Source organism: Drosophila busckii, chromosome 3R (assembly GCF_011750605.1).
Source record: "Drosophila busckii strain San Diego stock center, stock number 13000-0081.31 chromosome 3R, ASM1175060v1, whole genome shotgun sequence".
NCBI lineage: Eukaryota > Metazoa > Arthropoda > Insecta > Diptera > Drosophilidae > Drosophila > Drosophila busckii.
The window spans coordinates 16,658,701-16,680,937 of NC_046607.1; the positions used below are offsets into that span (position 1 = coordinate 16,658,701).

The 22,237-nt window shown below is 40.5% G+C and overlaps 3 protein-coding genes across 4 annotated transcripts; 2 read left to right on the plus strand and 1 right to left on the minus strand.

The window, feature by feature from the left end:
* The first annotated feature begins 431 nt into the window (after positions 1-431).
* Positions 432-17,846, plus strand: LOC108603134 (putative uncharacterized protein DDB_G0271606). Of its 2 annotated transcripts, XM_017991655.1 has the most exons (14): positions 432-575; positions 8,653-8,719; positions 8,786-8,839; positions 8,898-9,712; positions 9,770-10,894; positions 11,895-12,841; positions 12,899-13,285; positions 13,355-13,515; positions 13,566-13,663; positions 13,719-13,994; positions 14,057-14,194; positions 14,252-14,466; positions 16,744-16,854; positions 16,916-17,846. In XM_017991655.1, exons 1-13 carry the CDS (start codon positions 432-434, stop codon positions 16,763-16,765), a joined length of 4,449 nt encoding a protein of 1,482 aa, XP_017847144.1. In that variant the 3' UTR covers positions 16,766-16,854; positions 16,916-17,846. The 2 variants fall into 2 exon arrangements, with proteins under 2 accessions (XP_017847144.1, XP_017847143.1); XM_017991654.1 differs by lacking the exons at positions 16,744-16,854; positions 16,916-17,846 and adding an exon at positions 16,378-16,580.
* Positions 17,847-17,962: 116 nt separating this feature from the next.
* Positions 17,963-22,176, minus strand: LOC108601358 (S1 RNA-binding domain-containing protein 1). The gene is made up of 9 exons (XM_017989257.1): positions 21,836-22,176; positions 21,348-21,779; positions 20,945-21,291; positions 20,606-20,888; positions 20,349-20,548; positions 20,101-20,290; positions 19,822-20,052; positions 18,427-18,559; positions 17,963-18,374 (listed from the first exon to the last, which is right to left on the minus strand). Exons 1-9 carry the CDS (start codon positions 22,174-22,176, stop codon positions 18,024-18,026), a joined length of 2,508 nt encoding a protein of 835 aa, XP_017844746.1. The 3' UTR covers positions 17,963-18,023.
* LOC108603135 lies at positions 18,522-19,816 on the plus strand. Its single transcript, XM_017991656.1, has 2 exons — positions 18,522-19,201; positions 19,255-19,816. The coding sequence occupies exons 1-2, from the start codon at positions 18,621-18,623 to the stop codon at positions 19,778-19,780; spliced, it is 1,107 nt and encodes a 368-aa protein (XP_017847145.1). The 5' UTR covers positions 18,522-18,620; the 3' UTR covers positions 19,781-19,816.
* Positions 22,177-22,237: the final 61 nt, after the last annotated feature.

Consider the following 22,237-nt stretch of genomic DNA (forward strand, 5'->3'; position numbering starts at 1 on the left):
TTGTGTCTGCGTGCGTGTTGTGTGTGTGAGTGCGTCTCGCGTATAAGTGTAAGTGTGTGCTAATGTGTGCGTGTGCGTTTTTGTGCCTGCGTGTAAGTGAAATAAAAGCAATTGTAAATGAGTGCGCAAAGAAGTACTGAAGTGGCGGCAGCGACAGCCAAGCCCCAAAGCTTCAGTCAAGCATTTAAAGAAGGCGCAACGCCGCTATAACAAAAAAAAAAGAGTTGAAATTAAACAAAAAAGAGTAAGAGACACCTACACGTTGGCAAATTAAATACAAGTAAAGTTATAAAAAAAAGAATAACAAAAAAGCAATACGCAAGTGAGCAGCAGCAAATCCAATCCAGGTGGTCAGCAAACAACACACACACACGGAGAGAGACCAACACACACACACACAGAGACGTGCATACAACGCTTAGGGAGCGGCGATGACCGAGGAATTGAAAGTGGTGCTGCGTCGCAGTCGCAGCGAACAGCATTCTGGTTTCGGATTTTCACTGCTTGGAACGACTGGACCGCCGCATGTCATCTACGACATTGTTGAGAATTCGCCGGCTGCTGATAGCGGTGCGGTAAGTAAACGTCACACAGACAGAAACACACACTCACACACGCACACACAGACAGCGTGTGCATTCACACTTTATGGCTGTAAAAATATCGTGACTGTTAGCTTGTTGGGGGTGTCAGTCTCCGTGCCGCTGCCCCCTCGCTGTCTAACTCTCATGCTCTTGGTTTGCCTTTGTGCCCGTGCCCTATGACTTCATTCCAACCACCGGACAGACGGACGGACGGACGGACGTACTGCGGCAAGACGCTTGAGTTCATTCTATCCCCCGCCTTGATAAGCACATATTTTATAACTGTTGATAATTTTTGTAATGCTCTCAATACCTTGGAGAGTCATAAGCCGCAAGTCTCTGCGACCTCTCTCCGCCCCATCCTCACACTCGGCTGTGATGTCATCGTGTCACTTGCCCACAGCTGCTCAATTTATTTAAGCATACAAAAGTATAATAATAACAAAAAATATAAAACTGACGCGCACACACACACAATGTATCAATTTTCATTTGTTATTTACTTTTCGCTATTGGAAATTCCCTTGAATCGGTTTGCTGTTTATTTCAATTTCAATATAACATGTCTGTATGGCAATTTAGCAAAAAGTTGGCAACGTTTTTGCTATTTTGTAGTCAAGGCTAAATAGAGAGTGTAGTCAACTTTTTGAGTTATGGTATTTGTTTTTGTTAATATTTATTCTAAGCAGATTCTATTACAAATATTATTTCAACATGTACGCCACACATAAAAATGCTTTTGTATTAACCCAAAACCAGCAATCGGAAATGATTCGTTTGGAACATGGCCCACGTATCATTGGCTTACCGGGAATTGCATTTGGGCGGACCTGAACCTGAACTCCCGAACGTGTCGCACATTTTAAATTAAGCTGCAACTTTATTGAAAATCATTCAACTTTTTATTCAAAAGAAAATGCAAACAAAGCCAGTCCCCAGTCAGACAAGAAAATAACAACAACAACAATGAAAAGTTATAAATATAACTGCCATTAACATTAACAGACAACAAACACATTGTGTATTGTATAATTATCAGCTGCAAGTATTTACTAGAAAAATTAAAAGTATAAATAATAAACAATTTATTGATTACAGTGCAGGCGTTAATCTGCTTGTTTATACTTCCATTTTGTTGCATTATTATTTTAGACTGCAGCTACATAAAATGTTTATGGCGCAAATAAACAAATTGTTCAACTTTTGGCTGCAAACTATGAAATTTTAGCGTTTGAATTTTGTCAGATAATTGCAGCGGGCGTCGCAGTTGGCAGCGACAGCGACGTCGACAACTCGTTGACTTGCATTAAAATGCATAAACAGCGAGAGAGGGAGAGAGAGCGAAAGGAGCAAGAGACACCGGCACACGCACATTTTCAATTTGTTATTATCGCTTTCGCCGCAGACTTGTTTTTAGTAGTGCGCAAGCGACTTTAATTCAAGCACACACACATGCATATGCATGTAAATATGTTTGTATATGTAAATTCATTATCAGCTTGTGATCTGCATACATGTGAAAGAAGAAGAAGCAAAAGAGAAAGAGTTTGTTTACGTTTTTCAACGAGAAATTTTTGTGGCTGCGCGACATGCGTGAAATATTAATTAATATGTTTATGTGTTCTTTTAACAAAATGCTAAACAATTTAAATGTGCTGTAAACAAACAAACAATGTTGGGAATTTTTATAGCGCTACTCTACTTACAAAATGTTAAACTTTTTGATTAATTGGTATAAAAATGCTGCAAGTGTTAATTAAACAAACATTAATCAATTTGTGCGCTAGTTGATTGTTATTTAATTATGTTTAGCTGCAGCTGCAGCTTTAAAAAATGAAAAAACTGCTGCAGAGCTACATTAGTTAGCTTAAATTATCTTGGTCAGCAACAAACATTGGGTTTATCTTTATATCCCGACCCGAGTTCTCGTCGCTCTCATCGCTCATTTTCTTGCTTGTGCAAAATTCTAGCGCTATGCCTTAATTAGCCTTTAGCTGGAAGTGACTAACGACTTTTGTTGTTGTTGTTGTAGTATGTGTGCCTAGTGGCCGATTGTTATTGTTATTGCTGTTGTTGCCTGAAAGCAAATTAATTGTCGCAGACAGTGGCGGGCGGCTACAAAAGAAACAAAAGCAGCACAAGGCTATATTGATTTTTTATTTTATGTGTCTTCTTCTTCTTCTTCTTCTTCTGCATTGCTGTTTGTTATTGTCTATGCTCATCTCAAATGCTTATGTGCGCTAAAGTACATGTATATATATATTATATATTGAATTTTCAATATAATATATAAAAAGATGATGATGAGCTCGAGAGCTAAAACATTTTTCATGTTAAATGTTGTGTTTGCATAAGTAACGTATTAAAACTTTTTGCTAGCTATCACTTTTAATTAATTTTCTACAATTTTTTTTTATTAAAATGAATGGCAAATAGAAAAGTAATAGATTTTAATTAAGCTAACAATGCGCTTTGTTGTTTGTTGAGCTAGACACAGACGTGAAATGAAACGTATAATAAATGCAGACAACAATAACAAAAAGCAAAGAGCACTAGAAAACATGAAATTGCAATTTTTTCATTTTTCGGGTTCAATGTGCGTCTGACAATGGAAAAGAAGTTGAAGTAGTTGCTGTTTAAGTTGTGATATATAATAAACTATAACTATGTGTGACATGAGCACATAAATGTCAGCGAGAGCGGAGAGAGCGAGAGCGCCTACACACAAGCGAGAGAGAGAGAGTGAGTATGTGTGCTCTTAGTTTTGCTCGCAAGTCAAAAGTGCAAACTTAAGTGAATTTGCTTTAATTGAATTACAAAAGTAGTGGCAGCCAACAAAATAAATAAAAAAAAAAAAAAATTGCGCGCGCGTTTATTAAGTTAGTTTTTTAATGGCTGCTTAACGGTTGTCGTACAAAGCAGTAGCGGCATAGGAGTGCGGGAGGTGGCGGGGCTAGGGACTGCATGTTGGTCTTTTGGTGGGCGCTGCCGCGGTTCGTTGCACGCCACGGCACAGCGAGCAGTGGTGCAACAACAACAACAAAAATAATAAGTAAGAACAATGAGTGCATAAGGCACTCGGCATGCAAAAAGCTTGCATCGGGGGGTGTTGGTTGGGCGCTGGCCAAAGCTAAAGCTAAAGCAAAAAGAAGAAGAAGAAAGCGCACACTGTGCTCAGAGAGGAATCAACTTTGCGCTAAATCCTAAGCATTGCACATTAAAGTGTTTGTTTGTGTGCGCCCATGCATTACACACACACACATACAGACAGACATGCATATAAGTATTGCACATAAGTGTGTGTCTGTATATGTGTGTGTGTGTGTGTGTGACGGCGTGGCCACTTGGCTGCTGTTTGTTGTCTGTTTTGCCTGCAAATTGAGTGGCACCACTTGCCGTGTGTCTCTGTTGTTGTCATTGTCTCATGCGTCGCTCACAGTTGTTTTCAAAATTACACACGCTATACCCTGTATTGAGCCAAATGCATGTAAACAAGTGCAGCCCTGGTAAAAATGTTTAAAAAAAAAGTAAAATGTTAGCAAAACTTTTAACAAGAGCTCCCCAAAAACAGAAATTCAGTGATTGAAATCTTATTTGTAGCATATGATTTATATATATGACATATGTTCTTAAATTCCATTCTTTACTTTTATCTTAAAACGTTTATATGCTTCACTTATTAAGCAAATGCATAAAAACGATTCAAACTTTGCTAATATATAATTAAAAATTTAAAATTCTAAGAACAGTTTAGAAGAACTTCACTCATTAAGATCTTATAATTTGTAAAATTTGAATCTAAAATATTTACTTATTTACAAGATTAATTATTATACAAACTATTATAATAACTAAAGATGGTGAGTGCTAATCTAAAATTTTTCTTGGCTTCTTGCTCTTTAATCCCATCTTTAATTTAACTCAAGTCGTTTATATATATTGTATTTATATATATCATAAACAATATAAACCACAACTTAAAATTGTATACAAATATTGCAGTTTAAATCTCAATTATTTGTATTTCTCATGTTTCTATTACTTAATGCATGATTCATTTTAACTCTAAACATATTATAAAAACTTTCTTAGAAAACTATTTTATTATTAAACTCAAATACTTTTTATTTCTTATGCTTATATAATTTCTTCGTTTTCTTTAATTACTTCTTTAGAAATTTGTTTATCTCATAGCATTTATAATATTTTAACAAGGCAGAACAATTGCAACATCTTGCTAAGAATGTTAATTACTTCACGTGCTGCCGCCTTTCATACCCCGTACCCTCCCCTTACCTAACCATTGACGTCTAATCTTCATGCGTTGTGTATTCTACTAAAGATAATGGTAGTAAACCGTTTTAAAACAGATTTTGCGATAAGATTTCTTTCTTATTAAGCTATCAAGGCAGACAGAGTATTGACAAACCTTTTTCGTCAGTATTTGTTTAACAAGTAAATACGGCATTTGTTTATTTTGTTAGTGCGTGGGTATTATTATAGTCGATGTAGTTAACACGTTGCTGCCTTTTTCTGTTTGTTTCTACTCGAATTCTCTTTTGTGATTGCGTTGAGCTCAATTTAAGTGCAAAGTGGCCGAAACGCTCGATTGATCGATCAGACCGGCCGGTATTTGATCTGCCGCGCGCTCTCTCTCTCTCTCTCTGTCTCTCTCTTTTTATCAACTCAATTGAGTTTCCAGTACGTACATTTGGCATAGATTTGGCAACAATGCAAAGCAAACTAAAGTGAGTGCAAAAGCAGCAAAAAACGGCATCAAATGCAAATCAATAATGTGAAGCGAGCAAAAACCAAAATAAACTTGTTCTCAAAAAAACACACACACACACAGGCACACACACATACACATGCATATTTAGAGCTGTGTGTATTTTTACAGGTCAGTCATGGGTTGGGGCTTGGGGTTTGGGCTGAAAACTTTTAGAATTCGTGCTAATTCCTTTGGCTGTTAGTGCCGTTATATTTAGTTTATTTGCTGCGTTTGCTACAAAAACTCAAGCAGCTGTGAAATTGTCGTCGTCGTCGTCGAGCAAAAAGGTAAAAAATTAAACTAAAAGCCAAGTTAAAATATGCGCACAGTTAGTTGAAAAAATTGCGAAAAAAATAAGAACAAGTTGCTTGTGTGTGTGGCATGCCACAATGATTTTCAGCCAAATTATGCTAAGAACTTGCAGCAAAGCGTTGCATATGCAACCAGCCGTATACAGATTCAATCAATTTGCAGCAATTAGCAGCACTTTGTAACCAAAAAGGCACAAACAAAAACAAATAGTAGAGCAGCCTGTGGGGGAGCAGTTCACACTTAAATTGAATATAATTAGGCAAAAATACGCTGCTCTATGCCATTCGAAACTTCCGCTCTTTGCTGCTTACACAATCAAAAATATCCAAGCGGGGCAAACAAACATCATAAAAGTTAAATGCTGTGTTTTAATATAAATTTACTGTGTGTGCATATGAATAAACAACAATGTTGAGTGCTGCGCTTAGTTATGAATAGTTTTGTGAAAAAAAAAAAACAAACAACAATGCAAATGTTTACGGCAAGGTCAGCAGATTTGTATAAATAAATGTTGTTTAAGCTAAAGCATAAATTACTAATAAATAACTGACAGCGCAGGCGTGCAAAAACAGCTGTTTTTATATTAGGAAGATACAAATTTTTTATCAGAATTTTTACACATTTTAAGTTGGAAAAAGCATCCGCCGGATGCGAGTTAAACAGGCACGTGTTTTAGCTGATAATGCAAAGCAGTTAAAGCTGTGAAAAAGTAAAAAGTTTTGATGATTTATGAACACTTAAAATTAAGTTATTGTTATAAAAAGAGTTCTAGCTGCAATGAGACTTAAAATGAAGCTGTGAATAAAATATTAAGTAAGAAATGTTAATATAATTAATAAATAAACAGCTCTAACTGAAAGCTTTTGCAACTCAAACTGAAGTTATAAATAATTTGCAGCTCAAAATTATGTTTAGCATTAGTTCTAGCTACAACCTTTTGGGTCTTGGCTTAGCGCCGCTCGTTAGCTTAACTATTTGTGTCTGTGTTAGGGAGCTGAAAGTTGTTAACAAACAAGCAGCTTAAGTGTAAACTATATGCTAATAAAGCAGCACCCAAGCCCATGGCATGTTAATCAGCCCCAGCGTCTTGTGTTTGCGCCATAGAAAATAAAAGAAAATAGAGACCCCAAGACTTGCGCTCATGCTGTGCAGTGAAAAGTGAAATGATGACGCAGTCATGAGCTTAATACACTTGCCAGCTTTTTTAGCTTAGCTATGGCAACATTGCGTATACGCTACATGCGCTTGTCGTCGCCTCATGGCAAAGCCATTAGTTCAATAAAAACAACAGTCTGTCTGTCCGTCCGTTTGAGGCGCAGTTTGTCTGCATTGTAGCCCACTTAGGCATTGTCAACAATAAAGCGTTGCCCTAATTGTTGCAACAATAACAATAACAATGGCACCTGTCTGCATTTGTTTTGTCTCTTATTCTTTTTTGCAGTTTGCATTTTGAAGTGTGGCCAACATTGATTTTCAATAAATCGTATGTTTTCGTTTAAATTGCTACAGTGTTTACCGTTTACCGTTACAAACACACAGCACTCAACTGTTAACAAAGTTGAAGGCGGCCGCGTACTTGGCTCGGTCAACGGCATTGTCATCATTGTTGTCATTGCATTGACACCCACACACGCACACACACATACCAGCGCAAAGGGTTTTTTTTGATTTTGTTTATTTGCCACCCCCACTCGTGTTGAGTTGACAAGCTGCCGAGTTGTTGCTGTTAATGTTTAATTGATATTGTTGCTGATACGCACATGGAATGCCATGAACATATTATTAAGCAAACTGTTATAATAATTAATAAGCAGCGCATTGTGGCAAACAACAAACATTTAATGCTCAATGTCGCTATATTGACGTTAATTTGATTGATAAGCAAATGGTTTTGTATTCAGCAGCAGCAGCAGCAACTATTTGAATTCAATACTTGCGCTAATTGTTAATATAACTTACAACATATCAATGTCAATTCTCTTGTTTATTAAACTTAATTAAATGCGCAAGAAAAAACATGAAATTGATTTTAGCCTGAGCAGCAAAAGTTTGCCAAAACTTTTTGTGTAAGCTGTAAAAATTACTTTGCAAACTAATTTAAATTGCAAATAAAAATAAAATAAATCAAGCATAAAATTGATTTTCTGCTAAGAATAATTTATTAAAGCGCAAATGTTAATAAAAGAAAAATTTAATGCTTTGAGCTACAAAAATAAGTTGAACTAATTTAAAATTTATCTTAGCGAGCAGTAAGACAAATTGATTTTTTAATATTTTTAAGCAAACAAGTAACTGTTTTTGTTTTATATTCTAAAGCGCTTTTAATTAAATTAAATTAATAATTTTTAATTACACCCTAATGCGCTCTGCATGCTTTGCTCTCAATCAAAAGTGTTTAATTGCTTGCTCTTGGCTTTTGCACACGCTACTCACACATACATAACGCTCTCTGCTCTTTATCGCTCTCTTCTCCTCTCTTGGCTCTTGCTCTCATTTGCATTAGGCGCTGCGCTTTGCATGCAATGTGAGCTTGTCGTGCTCAGCTGTTTGCCCATTGTGAACCGAACCATAATTAAAATGCATAAATTGCTGCTATTTTGTTTTAAGTTTAATCACTTGACATTAAAGTGCTGTAAACAATGCATAAATAAATCAATAGCAACTAAAATTTGCGTTCAAATTATGCAATCTAGAAATTGATTAAATACAAACATGTGCGCGTTTCTAAGAGAAGTGCGTACCAGGCTAACAAACAAAACTAAAATATATAGAATATTATTTTTGACGTCAGCAATACGTTTTTATCATAATTGTTGTTGTTGTTGTTGCTGTTGCTGTTGTTGACGTTGAATTAAAAATAGTTTTACAAGTGTCGACAGCTTTTCCGCTTGTCGACAAAAATTTGTTTTTGTTAGAGAAAAATCAATAGTTGCTACTACTAAAATTGAAGTTGCTAATATAATTCTCTCTCTTCTCTTGCTGCAGGTGGAGGCGGGTGATGTTATATTGAAAGTCAATGGCATTGATGTGCATCGTCATACAACAAAAGAAGGTGAGTGCGGACGTTGGCAGCTTATTTTATATTGCTATTAATATTAAATTTGTGCTCTTTTCTCAGTGCTGAAATGTCTGCGTTTGTCTGAGAACTTAGTTACCTTGGAGCTGAAACGAGGCAAGTTTTGCTTGCTATAAGCATCAAGCATTTTATTTAATTTAATTTGCTATTGCAGATCCCAAGCTAAAGGCGCGCATAAAAGAGCAGCTGGCCAATACGCATAGTCCACACTATGTGGACATTGAATCTCCTTTGAATATTTATGACTATAGCAGCAGTCCAAACTCTGCTTCGCCCAAGCATCAGCGACAGCAGCAGCAGCAGCAGCATAAGGCAGCAACCACGCCCACAAATGCTGGATCACCAGCGCTGCGCTACAAGTCGTCGCCCTCGCATTTGCCTTCATTGCGCCAGCAATCGCCAACAGCAACAACAGCAATCAGCTCGATAGCAACAACAACAACACAACATACGCACAGTCGCAATTCTTCCGCCAGCTCCACCAAAATACAAATGGTAGAGTCCACCATTATAACGAGCAGCACAAGCAACAGTTATATTGCCACATCACCAACATCAGCAGCAGCTGCAGGCAGCGGCGCCACCTCGCCAACATTTCGACCATCACGCATTCCACAGGCGCTCAAAGCAGCGCAGCCCAAGCAGCTGCAATCGCCGCAGCATAAGCGACCACGCCCCTCCCAAATACCCACAAAGGCAGCCAACGGCAACTCCATACAGCAGCCACAGCAGCAACAGCAACTTCCGCCGCCGCTGCAGCATTCCAATAGCTACAGCGGCAGTCCGGCGCTAACGCGTCAACGTCACGGCGCAGAGCGCGAGTCGGAGCGTGAGCCAGAGCCCAACTCGGCGCCACCGCAGCCTGCCAAGGCGCCACGCTTCGAGGCTTATATGATGACCGGCGATCTTATACTGAATCTAAGCCGCACGCCGCAGTCCAGCAATTTGCTTACAGCGCAGGCCAAGAAGGTAAGCCACACCAATTACTTTGCCTATCAATAGTTAATAGCGCTTACTTCTTAACAGGTGGACAGTCTGCGAGACTTTCCCAAGCGCACGCTGGGCAGCGCTCGTGCCAATGGCGCCTTAGCGCCGCGTGCTTCCGGTGAAAGTTCGCCCACTTCGTCTTCCTCGGTGGACTCGCCTACCAATACCAACACCAGCTCGGATTCGGTTAGGCGTGAGGCTAAAATGCAGCGTGGCCAACAGCAGCAACAGTTGCAGCAGCAGCAGCAACAACAACAACGTGATAGCATTAACAACAGCTACAATCGACGGGACTCGCTGACCAACGATACGCTGCTTATGTGCGATGAGCTGGAGCGTGATGAGGACGCTAGTCTGGAGTATGGCGACAATAAGCGTCGGCAGCAGCAGCAGCTGCGTCAGCGTCAACAGCAGCAGCAGCAACAACAACAGCAGCAGCAGCGCTATGAGTACTATCAGAATGAAGATGATTTGGAGGCGGAGCAGGAGGAGCGTGAAGAGGATCAAACGCACTACGACATTACCAACATAGAAACCTATCAAAGCGGTTTGGGCCGTGGCGATGAGGATGACAGCGATCGGCAGTGTCTAGTGGATGATGATGATGACGAAGTGGACTACAATGAGGAAGAAAACGATGCAGGCGATGAGGAGTACTCCACCAATTCGCTGGGCTCAGCCAAGCAGCGTTTGCGCGCGCTCAAGCAGCGCAGCCGACAGCAGCAGCGCCAACGCGATGCCGTTGATTGCGCACGTGCCCAAGCTGGCTACTCTGGCTCCACCAGCAACTCCTCGGGCACAGTGAAAAGCGAAGCTATCTTGGGCTTAGTGCAAGATGAAACTTCGTTCTCAGTGCCTACATCGCCCATTTCGCTGTCAGCGCCGCTTGTGGATAAGGAAACGGCCAGCTCGGTGCCCACCAGTCCGGAGCCCAGTTCGTTGGCGCCCGAGTCTAGCAATGCGGCGGTGGTGGTGCGTCGCCACAATGGCCATGTGGTGCGCAAATGTGATGCAGCTGGATTTCGCACTAGTAAATCTGAAGATCATTTGCAGCAAATACAGCGTGAGGGCATTGCGGCTGTGATACCCATTGACATTGATGAGGATGTAAATAGCTCACTCAACACGTTGCTCGATACGCGTCATGACTCGGAGGACTCGCAGGTAAGCCGCGTGCACTCGCTACAATTTGCAAACTAGCTAAAGGATTAGCTGCTAGCCAAGTGTGAAAATTCCAAGCGACACGCCCCGAATACGAGCACAATGTAGCCCCCCAAAAAACTGACTGTAGTACAATATATTATAATTAAATGTAACTGTAAATCAACTCGTTAGTTATATTAGTTATATAGTTTGTAAAACTGTCGCTAAAAATTCATGCCCCATTGTATTTAAATTTCATGCATTAACCACATACTAATTAATATGCGTTGTACTATTTTACTCGTTACTTGTTACTCGTTACTATTTGCCTTGTAGCTCTCTCTCTCTCTCTCTTAATATTTGTGTCTACTCTATTCTATCTTGACTATCTTACTCTTATACTTGTGTTTCTTTCTTTCTATATTTCTAACTCGTTTTCGCTGTTTTTAACTCGTTAACATTTATCTTGATATAACACAAACACACTCAGTCGACAACAACAACAACAACAACGACAACTGTAATGCTGAATAACAACGCGAAGCAGAACGAGCTTGACAATGAGCCTGCGAGCAACAACAACAATAATAATAATAACAATAACGAGTGCCCAGCAGCAGCAGCAGCAACGACAGCAGCAGCAGTAAAACCTCAAGCAGCAGCAACAAACAGAGGCAGCCACAAATTAAATCATATTTTACGCAAAAAGGTTGCTCCTTTTGTTTAAGCATGGCATGCTTAGTTAAACTCTCTCTCTCTCTTTATTTTGTTTATAATTTGCTCAAACTTTGTGTTTTTGCCTGCGCTGCTATTTGAACTGTGTATTGTAGTTAAATAAGTTTAACCAACCACAAACATAAATAACACACACACACTTACACACACATATTCACGTGCCTCAAACAGTGACAGACTCTTAGGACTACAGATTGGGTTGAAGGCAACTGAAACAAAAGCAATTTATATTAAGCTGCAGCTTTTATTTTAAGCAATCATACTAATCTATTTTATTTTGATGCAGGCATCGAATCGTGATCGCATTGTTTGGACCTACAATGCACCATTGGCGCCACATCAGCTCGCGTTACTACAGCAGCAGCAGGAACAACAACAACAGCAGCAGCAGCAATACTACGGTCAGCAATCGCATTCAAATTCACATTCAAGTTCCATTAGTTCATCGCCTCAGCATTCGGCAGTCGGCAGTCCGAACTCGCCCACGTCTGTGTCGTCGTCCGTCATGTCATCCTCAGGCTCAAAGAGCGCGCAGCAACAGACGCCTCCACAGCAGCGTCTGCAGCAGCAGCAACCACAGCAGCCAGTTGCATTGCCAGGTCTGTTGAGCTGTCCAAATGGTGCTGGCGGCGGCGGTGGTGGTGGTGGTAATGGTGGTGGTGGTAGTGGTCTTGGTGGTGGTGCTGGCTTTGGCAACGATCAGAGCGTCTCAGAGGCCATTTCAAATATCTCTAGTCCCGACTATCAAGATGACGATAATTTATTGAGTTCTCGCGATATTCTAGGCGGCATGGTACTTAGCGATCCCAGCGACTCGGACTCCACCATACTCGTCTCGGATGCGGCCGCGCAGCAGCGTCAGCAGCATCAGCAGCTCAAGCAGCACCTGCGCAATCAGCAGCAGCAACGCGAGCGTGAGCGCGAACGTGAGCGCGATTCATCAGAGCATAAGCTGGTCATACAAGTGCGCGGCATGGACAATAGCAACCACAGCAGCGTTACGCGCTCCGAGGATGAGGGTCACACACACTACTCCGAGGAGCAGCTAACCGCGGTGGCTACACGCGATGGTTCGCCGCCAGTCTCGGACGATGGCAGCGATGTGGAGTCGCTGCATTCGTATCATTACTCACCCAAGGCTGTGGATATGCCTTCGGCCATACGCCTGGCCAAAAGACTGTACTGCCTGGATGGCTTTAAGAAGAGCGATGTGTCGCGGCATCTAAGCAAGAAGTATGTTGACCTATTACCATAAATTAAGCTTATGCTAATTATATTATTTGCTTGCAGCAACGACTTTAGTCGCGCTGTTGCCGACGAGTATCTCAAGCATTTTAGCTTTGAAACTAAATCCTTGGACTTGGCGCTGCGCGAGTTTCTGCAGCAGTTTTCGCTCTCAGGCGAAACACAAGAGCGCGAGCGTGTTCTGGTGCATTTCTCCAAACGTTTTCTTGACTGCAATCCAGGCACTTTCAACTCACAGGATGCTGTGCACACGCTTACCTGCGCCATTATGTTGCTTAACACCGATCTGCATGGTCAGAATATAAATCGCAAAATGAGCTGCGCCGAGTTTGTGGACAATCTAGCCGATCTCAATGATGGCGAGAACTTTCCCAAGGATGTGCTCAAGTATTTGTATCAGGCCATTAAAACAAAGCCATTGGAATGGGCGCTGTAAGCTAGCACAAAAATTAATTTAGTTACTCACTTAATGTTTATAATTATTTGTTTTGTGTTTCGCAGCGATGACGATGCAGCTGAGCAGCAGCGTTCTAATAATAATACTGGCCTCACCGGCATTAGTCAGAATCCATTCTTGGACGCACCCGAATCAGCTACAGCAATCGAATATAAAAAGGGTTATGTGATGCGTAAATGTTGCTATGATACTAGCTTCAAAAAAAGTAAGTTTAGCTGCGCAATTTAAAGCTTATACTAATTTATTTTGTTGCAGCGCCATTTGGTAAACGCAGCTGGAAAATGTTCTTTATAACATTGCGGGATCTTGTGCTTTATTTGCACAAGGACGAACATGGCTTTCGCAAGAGTCAAGTAAGTTTAACAATATGCAAAGCTGCTGCTGGCTTAACGCTTTTTATCCTTGCAGATGTCCGACAATCTGCACAATGCAATACGCATACATCACGCACTGGCTACAATGGCCAATGACTATACCAAGAAGCAACATGTGTTCCGACTGCAAACAGCCGATCAGGCAGAGTATTTGTTTCAAACCAGTGACTCCAAGGAGCTGCACTCATGGGTAGAGACTATTAACTATGTATGCGCAGCTTTCTCAGCGCCGCCACTGGAAGGCGGCGTGGGCAGTCAGAAGCGCTTCCAGCGTCCGCTGCTGCCCAGCGCGCAAACCAAACTGCTGCTGGTAAACTCAACAACGTTACTTTACTTTATAAACAATTAGTTAAACATTTGTGCTATTTGCAGAAGGAGCAATTGGAGTCGCATGAGCTGCAAGTGTCGCAGTTAACAACTGAGCTAGCTGCGCATCAGAAGATACCAGTGCCCAGCAAAGGTTTGCCACTGCAAAACTACAAGGAAAAGGAAAACTATTTGCAATATGAAGTTTGTTTAAGCTACAGCGCAGCTCATTATACATTACTTATTAATCTTTTGTTGCAGCTGCGTCGCTATGAGTCCTATGTTAGCATTCTAACCGCCAAAATGCTCGCCGATCAACAGCCTTCAGAGTCGCTATTGCTACAGTCAAGCCAGCAGCCGCCAATGCAGCCACACGACGAGGATGCGGATACATTCCCCGAGGCCACAACGCCGCATAGTATTAACAACCAGCAACAGCAGCAGCAGCCGCCGCCACAACAATCCACCAACAGCAGGTATAGTCAGCAAACGCGTGGCAGAAACTCCTCAGCTTCTTCCTCCTCCTCCTCTTCAACCAGTGGCCATGCGCAGCAGGACATTGGCTGACGCGTAATGGGGGTTTTCTCAGCTTGTGTGGTTTAATTGCTTCTACTTTTCGCCACTATCATCATTTGTTTATGTTTCTGTTGTTTTTGTTGTTCAAGTCTCGCTTTTGTTGCTTATTCCAAGCGCTGTTTTTTGTACATTCCTTCTGTTGTGTTGTCTTGTCTTGTTTAATTTTACTTACAACTATTAAGCTAAGAGTTCTTTTGTTTAATGTGTTTGTTGTCCCACTGCCACATGAAAACAAAAACTGAGTCAATTTGGTACTCTATACATTATTAGGCGCTGCCAAAAAGCTTTAATCACAATTTTATTATGCATAACAATAAAAACAATGCAGACTTAACTGTTGCGCATAGGCAATTAAAACTTACATATAATTATAATGAATTAGTTTTTAACTGAAAGCCACACACACAAACACACAAAACGCTGTGAAAACTCTAGAAAAGCAAATACTAAATGATTTTTGCAATATAGACATAGTTAACTATATAAACAATTTCAATAAATAGCAAGTTTTTGTAGCACTTAGCATATAAACTAAACTAAACATTTTTGGCGTTAAACTGAACGTAGCAAACAGCTAAAGCAATTAAAAACAAAACAACCCAAATGTGGTTCAAAAGTAGTAATGTTTAAAGTTTATACCTTGCCTAAACAAAGACATATTCTAAATATACATTAAATGCATACACTAGTTTACAAATATAAACTTTTTATCTAGCCTCAGAGTTGTTTATATTTTTATGAATAGATTCTGGCGTGCTAAATACAAATACAACAAAATTGTCGCTGTTTAGGTTTCAAGATAGACTTAATTTAATTGTAGCACAAGCTTAAAGCAAATGTAGGACTCAGACTTTAAACAAAAGCATTTTATTTAATGTTCGAATATTTTATTTTATGCTGATGCTTTGCTTCAAATTCCCATGATCAGCTTCTACCTGCAGTCAAAACACAACAGTTACAAAATAAAGTGACCCACGCTATCGTACGATGCGCTCTCTCTCTCAGTAGCAAAGTAGCGACGCTTTCGTTCGGAGCGAACGGGTGAGCAGCGCTGCCCTCGCATTGACTCTCGCTTACGCTCTCCGAACTTCGGAGTCCGAAGTGCTTGCGCTCTTAGCTTTTTATCTTGCACTGAGATCAAAACGTGTGTGGGCAGCAAGCGAGGCGAGGTCAGTTGTGTTTTGACTCTTGGCGCGTCAACAAGCAGTGAAGTGAGTGCGCGACTAAGAATAATAAATAAATAATTATAACAGTTGCAGCCTTCACAGAGTCTTCTAGCATTGCATTATTATTAATTCTTGAATCAATGCAATATTTTAAGTGTTATTTTGTGTGCAGCACGCCAAAGTCTATAACAGAAAAAATATAAATAGCTCTAAAACGCATTGGCTGTAAACTAGTGTAATTAAAGAATTATATACAAAACTTGATTAGAATTAGATGTTTTACAAAAGCGCACGTACACATAAACTAAAGTAGCCGTTAACTAGCATACATATGTATGTTTAAAGCTCCTTGAGCACACACACACACACACTCACTTAAAAAAAACATAACACTAACTTTGTGTTAAACAATTCAATTAATATGTTATTGTGATTACATCTCATGCATTTTAACATTTATCAGAAACATTGCTCTCCATACAGTTGCTAAACGTTTTCAGCATTTTCCTGTTTTGTTGCTTGATTTCTTATAAAACGGTTCAAGCCCCCAAGCCAAGCACCAAGCACTGTTATACAAATAGCTCAACAAAAAACAAAATAGAAAACAGCAACACAAAAAGCAAAAAAATTCTTCAATTCTTACAGATGGTTCGATGGCGTCTGCTGTTGTCTTGCGCCCTGGCTATATCATTTCAAAAGCCAATGAGTGCATTCTTACTAAACTTACTGCAAATCTAAACTCTATCTACACTAGGAAGGCAACACACGAAACAAAAACAACACGAACAACAAACAGCAACAACAAGTACAAGCATTCGATATATATTCTAAAACTTTCGCCGCTAAATGTGAGCAAGTTTATTGCAAAATTTTATATATGTTTTTATTATAAAGCAAGTGTGTCCTGTTTTATTGTATAGCTTGGCTGTCCATTATCTATATTATATAAACTTTGATTTATGTTTTTATAACATTTCATGCATTAATGTTTTTAATGATTTTCATTTACAGAAAAGAGAAGAAAAAGAAATAATTACGCTTTTTCGTTTTCGATCATCACACTCACTCACACACACACACACACAAACAGACACACTCATGCACTTACACCTTTGGCAATTGGTAAGTTTGCACTTAAAGCAAAAACTTGATACACAATTTGATTTTTCTTTGTACTCTTCAGCTTAATGTCCATACAAAATACTCCAATTGCCTGTCCGAGCACACACAACAACAAGAACACCACACACACACACACTCTCAAGCACATCACTCACATGCACAAGGATCAGTTGGCAAGAGAGGGAGCACTCCAAGTGGGGTATGGAAGGGAAGACAAGTCAGTCTCAGTCTATGCGTTGCGGCTGTGCCGTGACGGTCGCATAACAGTCTGCCAATAAATAATTTTGAATTTATGTACATTTTCTTAAATTAAGCACAACAACAATATTAATTTGACAACTAATTTGTAACTGAAGTTGTTAAGGTTATCAACAGTCCTAATTGTAAACAGTTGTTCAGCAAGCGATTGGGCATTGCTATAAATCTCTCGAGATATAGGTTTCATAGTTTTCGAGTCTATGAAGCCAAATTAAGCGTTAATTACCATACTTATTATTTTGACAGCAATCGTTCGTATACTTTGCTGAACGGCTTTTTGTCTTTATCAGAAAAAAACATATGTACACCTACGAGTGTACGCCCGATTTCGATAATTAATTTATATAATTCAAAATTACTATACATATTCATATACTTACATCATTACCTATGCTATCATTATAAATGATAAAAATAAATTATTAAACATCTTCACTACACAATAAATATAAAAAGATAACAAAAAAGTATAAAAAACGAATACAACAGCGAATTATGTGAAGCGATATTTACATTTAAATATACAAACAAATATATAATTTGTTAATTGGCCTTTTTGCAATAAGTGGACATTCTCTAATATTGTGTACTGTTGCATTTTGTATTTATTTGAACAACAATTGGTTGAATAGCGCGACAAGTCCGTAGTTAGAATATGAAATTACACACACACACACACTCATACCCAATACACAAACACACACACACATACACACAAGAGAAGAAAACAAATACAATAAATTTCAATGCTTCATACGCATGTACAATATATTTTTTAATATATATTATATTGTGTAATTATGTAAATGTAAACTGTTTAACAATTGTTTATAATTAATTTTAACAGTTCTATTGAAACGGCAATAAATCGAATACGAAACGAAACACACAGTAATCATTATAAGCAAATGCTATTCAGTTTTAAAAGTGAAAGATGTATCTGTTTGCTCGAGCATATTCTCCAGACGCAGTCCCAGCTGATGACGCTTTTTATCCACCTTGACAACTGAGGCTACAATGCGATCACCAATGCTGAGTTTACAATTGTTCATGTGGCTTTGATGTATGAGTCCATCACGTTCGACGCCTACATCAACAAAAGCGCCAAAGTGCGTAACGTTAGTGACAGCACCAGTAACGACTTCGCCTATGCTGAGCTCATCCAAGCGCCTTAGACCTTGCTTGAATAGCGGTCGCTTGTCCAGATCGGCGCGATAATCCTGCAGCAGCTCGCGTTGTAGAGCAACCAGTACAAACTCCACCTGTAAGCAAGACAAGCTGTATAACTTTCATATTGCTAGCATAGCTACTTACTCGCTCCAAGGGCAACTTATGTGCCGCTGCCAACTGCTGCAGCGTGCTCTGCTGCTGCGCTAGCTCCTTAATGCGCAGCATAAAGCTGGCCTTGCCAATATCCGAGAGCTTCAAGTCACATTGTTGTATAATGCTGCAACGAAATTTACAAAAGTTATTCAATTTGTTTCAAGTTCAATTTATTCTCAAACAAAATGTCACCCGGCAAGCAGCTTAAACAGCTTAAAAAACTCTATGAAGACGTCTATGCATATCCACCAAAGCAACCAGCACCCAAGACTAAATACATAGCCTGTGGCAAGCATCCTTTTTATGATGATGAGAAGCAGTCGTATCAGCCTTGCTGGAAAGTGCCAGCGGGCATGACTAAGGCAGCGCAGTTTGGACCCTGTTGGGATTATGCGCCTGCAAGCTACAAGCGTTATCCCTTGCCTGCGCCCTGTCGTGGCTCAGTTATACCAGCACATCTGCTTAGACCGGAGTTTGAGCACTGCGAAACGCTTTACACGCGCTACGACTTTCAGCTGGAGCAGTGTGTGCATCAGCAGATTCTGCACGTGGAAAGGCTTTTCAGCAAAGCTGAGCAAACATTGACGCAGGCCAAGGAGCTGCAAATTGAAAAGGCCAAGCATATGCGTTATCATGCTATAAGACGTCGCTTGCTAATTGGCTCGTCCTGCGGCATTAAAATCTATCCGCAGTACTTAAGTCAAATGGCAGAAACACGTGCGCTTTGTGAATTTCAAAAGGCGCATAATGTTGTTAATGAATCAAAGTAAGTTTGCTAACACAAAATGGTAATAATAAACTTGTAACACGTATATATAGCGCTAAGCTAACTGCTGCTGTTATGGCCATACGCGATGCTATGCCGGAGCTGCGTTCGCGCATGGACAAACTGGACCGTTCGCTCAAGAGTCCTTTCGCTTTGAGCCTAGACAAGGTGCTCAGCACCATACAGGATTTGTACAACTATTTCTTTGAGGTTATGCGCAAGCTTGTCACCTGGGCGCAGCTGCTAGATGCTGCCCAAGAGCATAGCGTGGATGACTACTTGGCGCTGCTGCGTGAGGAGCGCGACTTTGAGAGTTTTCTTTATGCCGGCACCGAGCACTGCACTTGCATGCGTTGCTCTAATAAAAATCCGTTTGATGCGCATTTGCCCTGCTGGTGTCCGGAGTGCACGCCACGCAAGCCCACAGTTAGTTTGCAATTGGATAACTACATATGCCATAAGAAAATTGATGCCAAGTTGAAGTCCAGCGATAGCGGCTTTATAGAGGAGCAAAGTGATACCTCCTTGCTAATGCAGGAAATGGAGCAAGCTAAGCTGCTAGAAGACGACTACGACTAAAAGTAAATAAAATTATATTTTGTGTGTCACATGCTACTTACGCCTTCGCCAGTTCATAGCTTTCTGGATGCACCCAGGTGCAGTCGAGTGGATTCTTTACTTTGCCACCCAAACTGAGCGGCTCAATGCGCACAAAGCCAGCGCATTGTACATAAGTTTTTTCACCTATGCTCTTGACCGCCAGCAAATCCTTGCGTGCTTGAAATGCGCCTTTTTGTATGCGATGCTCAATAATCTTTTCAGCTTTCTTCTCGCTTAAGCCTGCAATGTGTCTAAGCGGAGTTTAATATAAAATTATTTGTTATTAGTTAGAGACTTACTTGAGCACGCTTAGACTAGCTGTGTTTAGATCCACACCCACATAGCTCACACATTCAGACACTACATCGTTCAGCGTTTCTGTTAAAGTCTTTTCATTCACATCGTGCTGATACATGCCAACGCCCAAGTGTCTTGGCTCTATCTTTACATACTCGCTGAGTGGATCGTTTAGACGACGCGCAATGGAAACTGTTTAAAGATTTAATTAGCTGTATATAAAGTAAATTAGTTAGGCTGGCGCTCAGACCTGCGCTTATTTCGTTTCTGTCCATATGCGGAAATTCTTTGGTAGCCACATCACTGCAGGAATATATAGAAGCGCCATTCTCATTAACAATGCTATAACGTATGCTGCGACTATCCAAAGTGCCCGCTTGAAAAAGTGAGGTAAGCCACATTTCAGTTTCACGACATGCAGTGCCATTGCCCAAAGCAATAATGCGGCAGCTATGTGTAAAGTAAATGTTTAATACATTCATTATTAAGATAAATAATATCACCCACTTGTGTTTGCTTAGCAGCTGCACCAATTTGCTTTCAGCCTCTTTGCGTTTGGCATTACGACCATTTGGATAAATGACGCCTGTCTCTAGCACATCTGCAGTCTCCGAAATCAGCGCCAGCTTGCAGCCATTGGTAAAGCCTGGATCAATGCCCAATATGCGTTCGCCTTTAAGGGTTGACATGAGCAGCAGCTGCTTTAGATTCTTGGCAAATACATCAATCGATGCACGTGTAGCTTTCTCCTTCAGTTCAGCGCGCACTTGACGACAGAGCAGCGGTTGCACTAAAATATTAAATTATAACAAAAGTAAGCAATATCTTTAAACTGCTGCTACTCACATTTCTTTGCATAGCACTCCTCTAGTGATCGTTTGAATACTTCACTACGCAATGGATATTGCATGCCTTGCGACATATACTGCGCGTATATGAATCGCATCAAATCCTTTTGCATATATTCTGTAGTTTCCACTTTGACGCTTAGAAATTTGTGCTTTTCACCACGATTAATGGCCAACGTTTGATGTGGCTTTATGCTTTTAATATCCGCTTGAAAATTAAAGTAGATTTCAAACTTTGAGCTGTCTACTTTGTTGTCAGAGTGTCCACCTGCGGATTTGCTGCCTGCGCTTGTCTTTGCTGCCTTGGTCTTGCTGCATTTAAGCGTAATGCGTTGCACATTTTGACTGTAATGAACAGAATTTAGTATCAGTCTATATATTAGTTTAATTGCAACACCTACAGTCTGCGCAGCTCCTCCAGCACATTTGTATTTTTGCTTATATTATGTATAATCAAATTACAAATACCCTCCAGCACTTGCTTCTCTGTAGCCAAGTCTTCCTTGCTTGTATCTACAACAGAGGCTAGCTCCACTTTGGGCGCTTCACCGTACAGCAAGCAATTAGCGTACTGCTCCAGACCCAGCGCCTTGGCACGCTGCGCCAAGGTGCCTTTGCTTGCAGGTTTATAAGGTGCATATAGAAACTCCAGCTCCTCTGCCGTCTTTGTGCACATAAGCTCCTCACGTATTTCTGTATTAAGCAGCTTTTCACGCTCTAGTTGATTGACTATGTGCTCCTGCTTCTTACGCAGGTCCACAATATCCACATAAGTGTTGCGTATTTCACGCAAGCGATCAGGAGTTATGTGATCCACCAGATCGCGTCGATAGCTGCAAATGTAACTTGTTAATTGTGAACTTTGTGTGTATATTGAGCTGTGGAATACCGGCAAATAAATGGTATTGTGTTTTCATTTTCAAACAATTGCACAATGTTGCGCGCAGCTGCGGGTTCAATTCGTTCAGTCTCAGCTAGAAGCTCTGGTATTTTCCAGACCTTGCGACGTTCCCAGAACGAGCTGCGTCCGCTTGTCGAAGTGCTGGCCACGGGCTGTGTGCTCTGCGCAGCACCGTCTGTTTCTGATGCAACAGGCATGGGCTCATCCACATTGGGACACGCATTCTCCGTGCCTTCATTCCCATTGTCAGCAGCATTATCCTCCGAGTCGGATATCTCCACAACTATTGTAGCCTTCTTAGCTGCTTGTCGTCGTGGACGTGTAGTCATTTTAATTATTTCTTTTACTTAAAATTAAAACTAAACAAAACGCGGAGCGCTCAGTAGTTAA

What these genes read in the sequence shown, in the direction of transcription:
- LOC108603134 (XM_017991654.1), top strand. Translation starts at nt 432, where the DNA reads ATGACCGAGGAATTGAAAGTGGTGCTGCGTCGCAGTCGCAGCGAACAG. An exon ending in CGGCTGCTGATAGCGGTGCG is followed by an intron (nt 576 to 8,652) that starts GTAAGTAAACGT and finishes CTCTTGCTGCAG; the next exon opens with GTGGAGGCGGGTGATGTTAT. An exon ending in TACCTTGGAGCTGAAACGAG is followed by an intron (nt 8,840 to 8,897) that starts GCAAGTTTTGCT and finishes TTGCTATTGCAG; the next exon opens with ATCCCAAGCTAAAGGCGCGC.
- LOC108603135 (XM_017991656.1), top strand. Translation starts at nt 18,621, where the DNA reads ATGTCACCCGGCAAGCAGCTTAAACAGCTTAAAAAACTCTATGAAGAC. An exon ending in AATGTTGTTAATGAATCAAA is followed by an intron (nt 19,202 to 19,254) that starts GTAAGTTTGCTA and finishes ACGTATATATAG; the next exon opens with CGCTAAGCTAACTGCTGCTG.
- LOC108601358 (XM_017989257.1), bottom strand. Translation starts at nt 22,176, where the DNA reads ATGACTACACGTCCACGACGACAAGCAGCTAAGAAGGCTACAATAGTT. An exon ending in ACAATACCATTTATTTGCCG is followed by an intron (nt 21,780 to 21,835) that starts GTATTCCACAGC and finishes TTACATTTGCAG; the next exon opens with CTATCGACGCGATCTGGTGG. An exon ending in CTGGAGGAGCTGCGCAGACT is followed by an intron (nt 21,292 to 21,347) that starts GTAGGTGTTGCA and finishes TGTTCATTACAG; the next exon opens with TCAAAATGTGCAACGCATTA.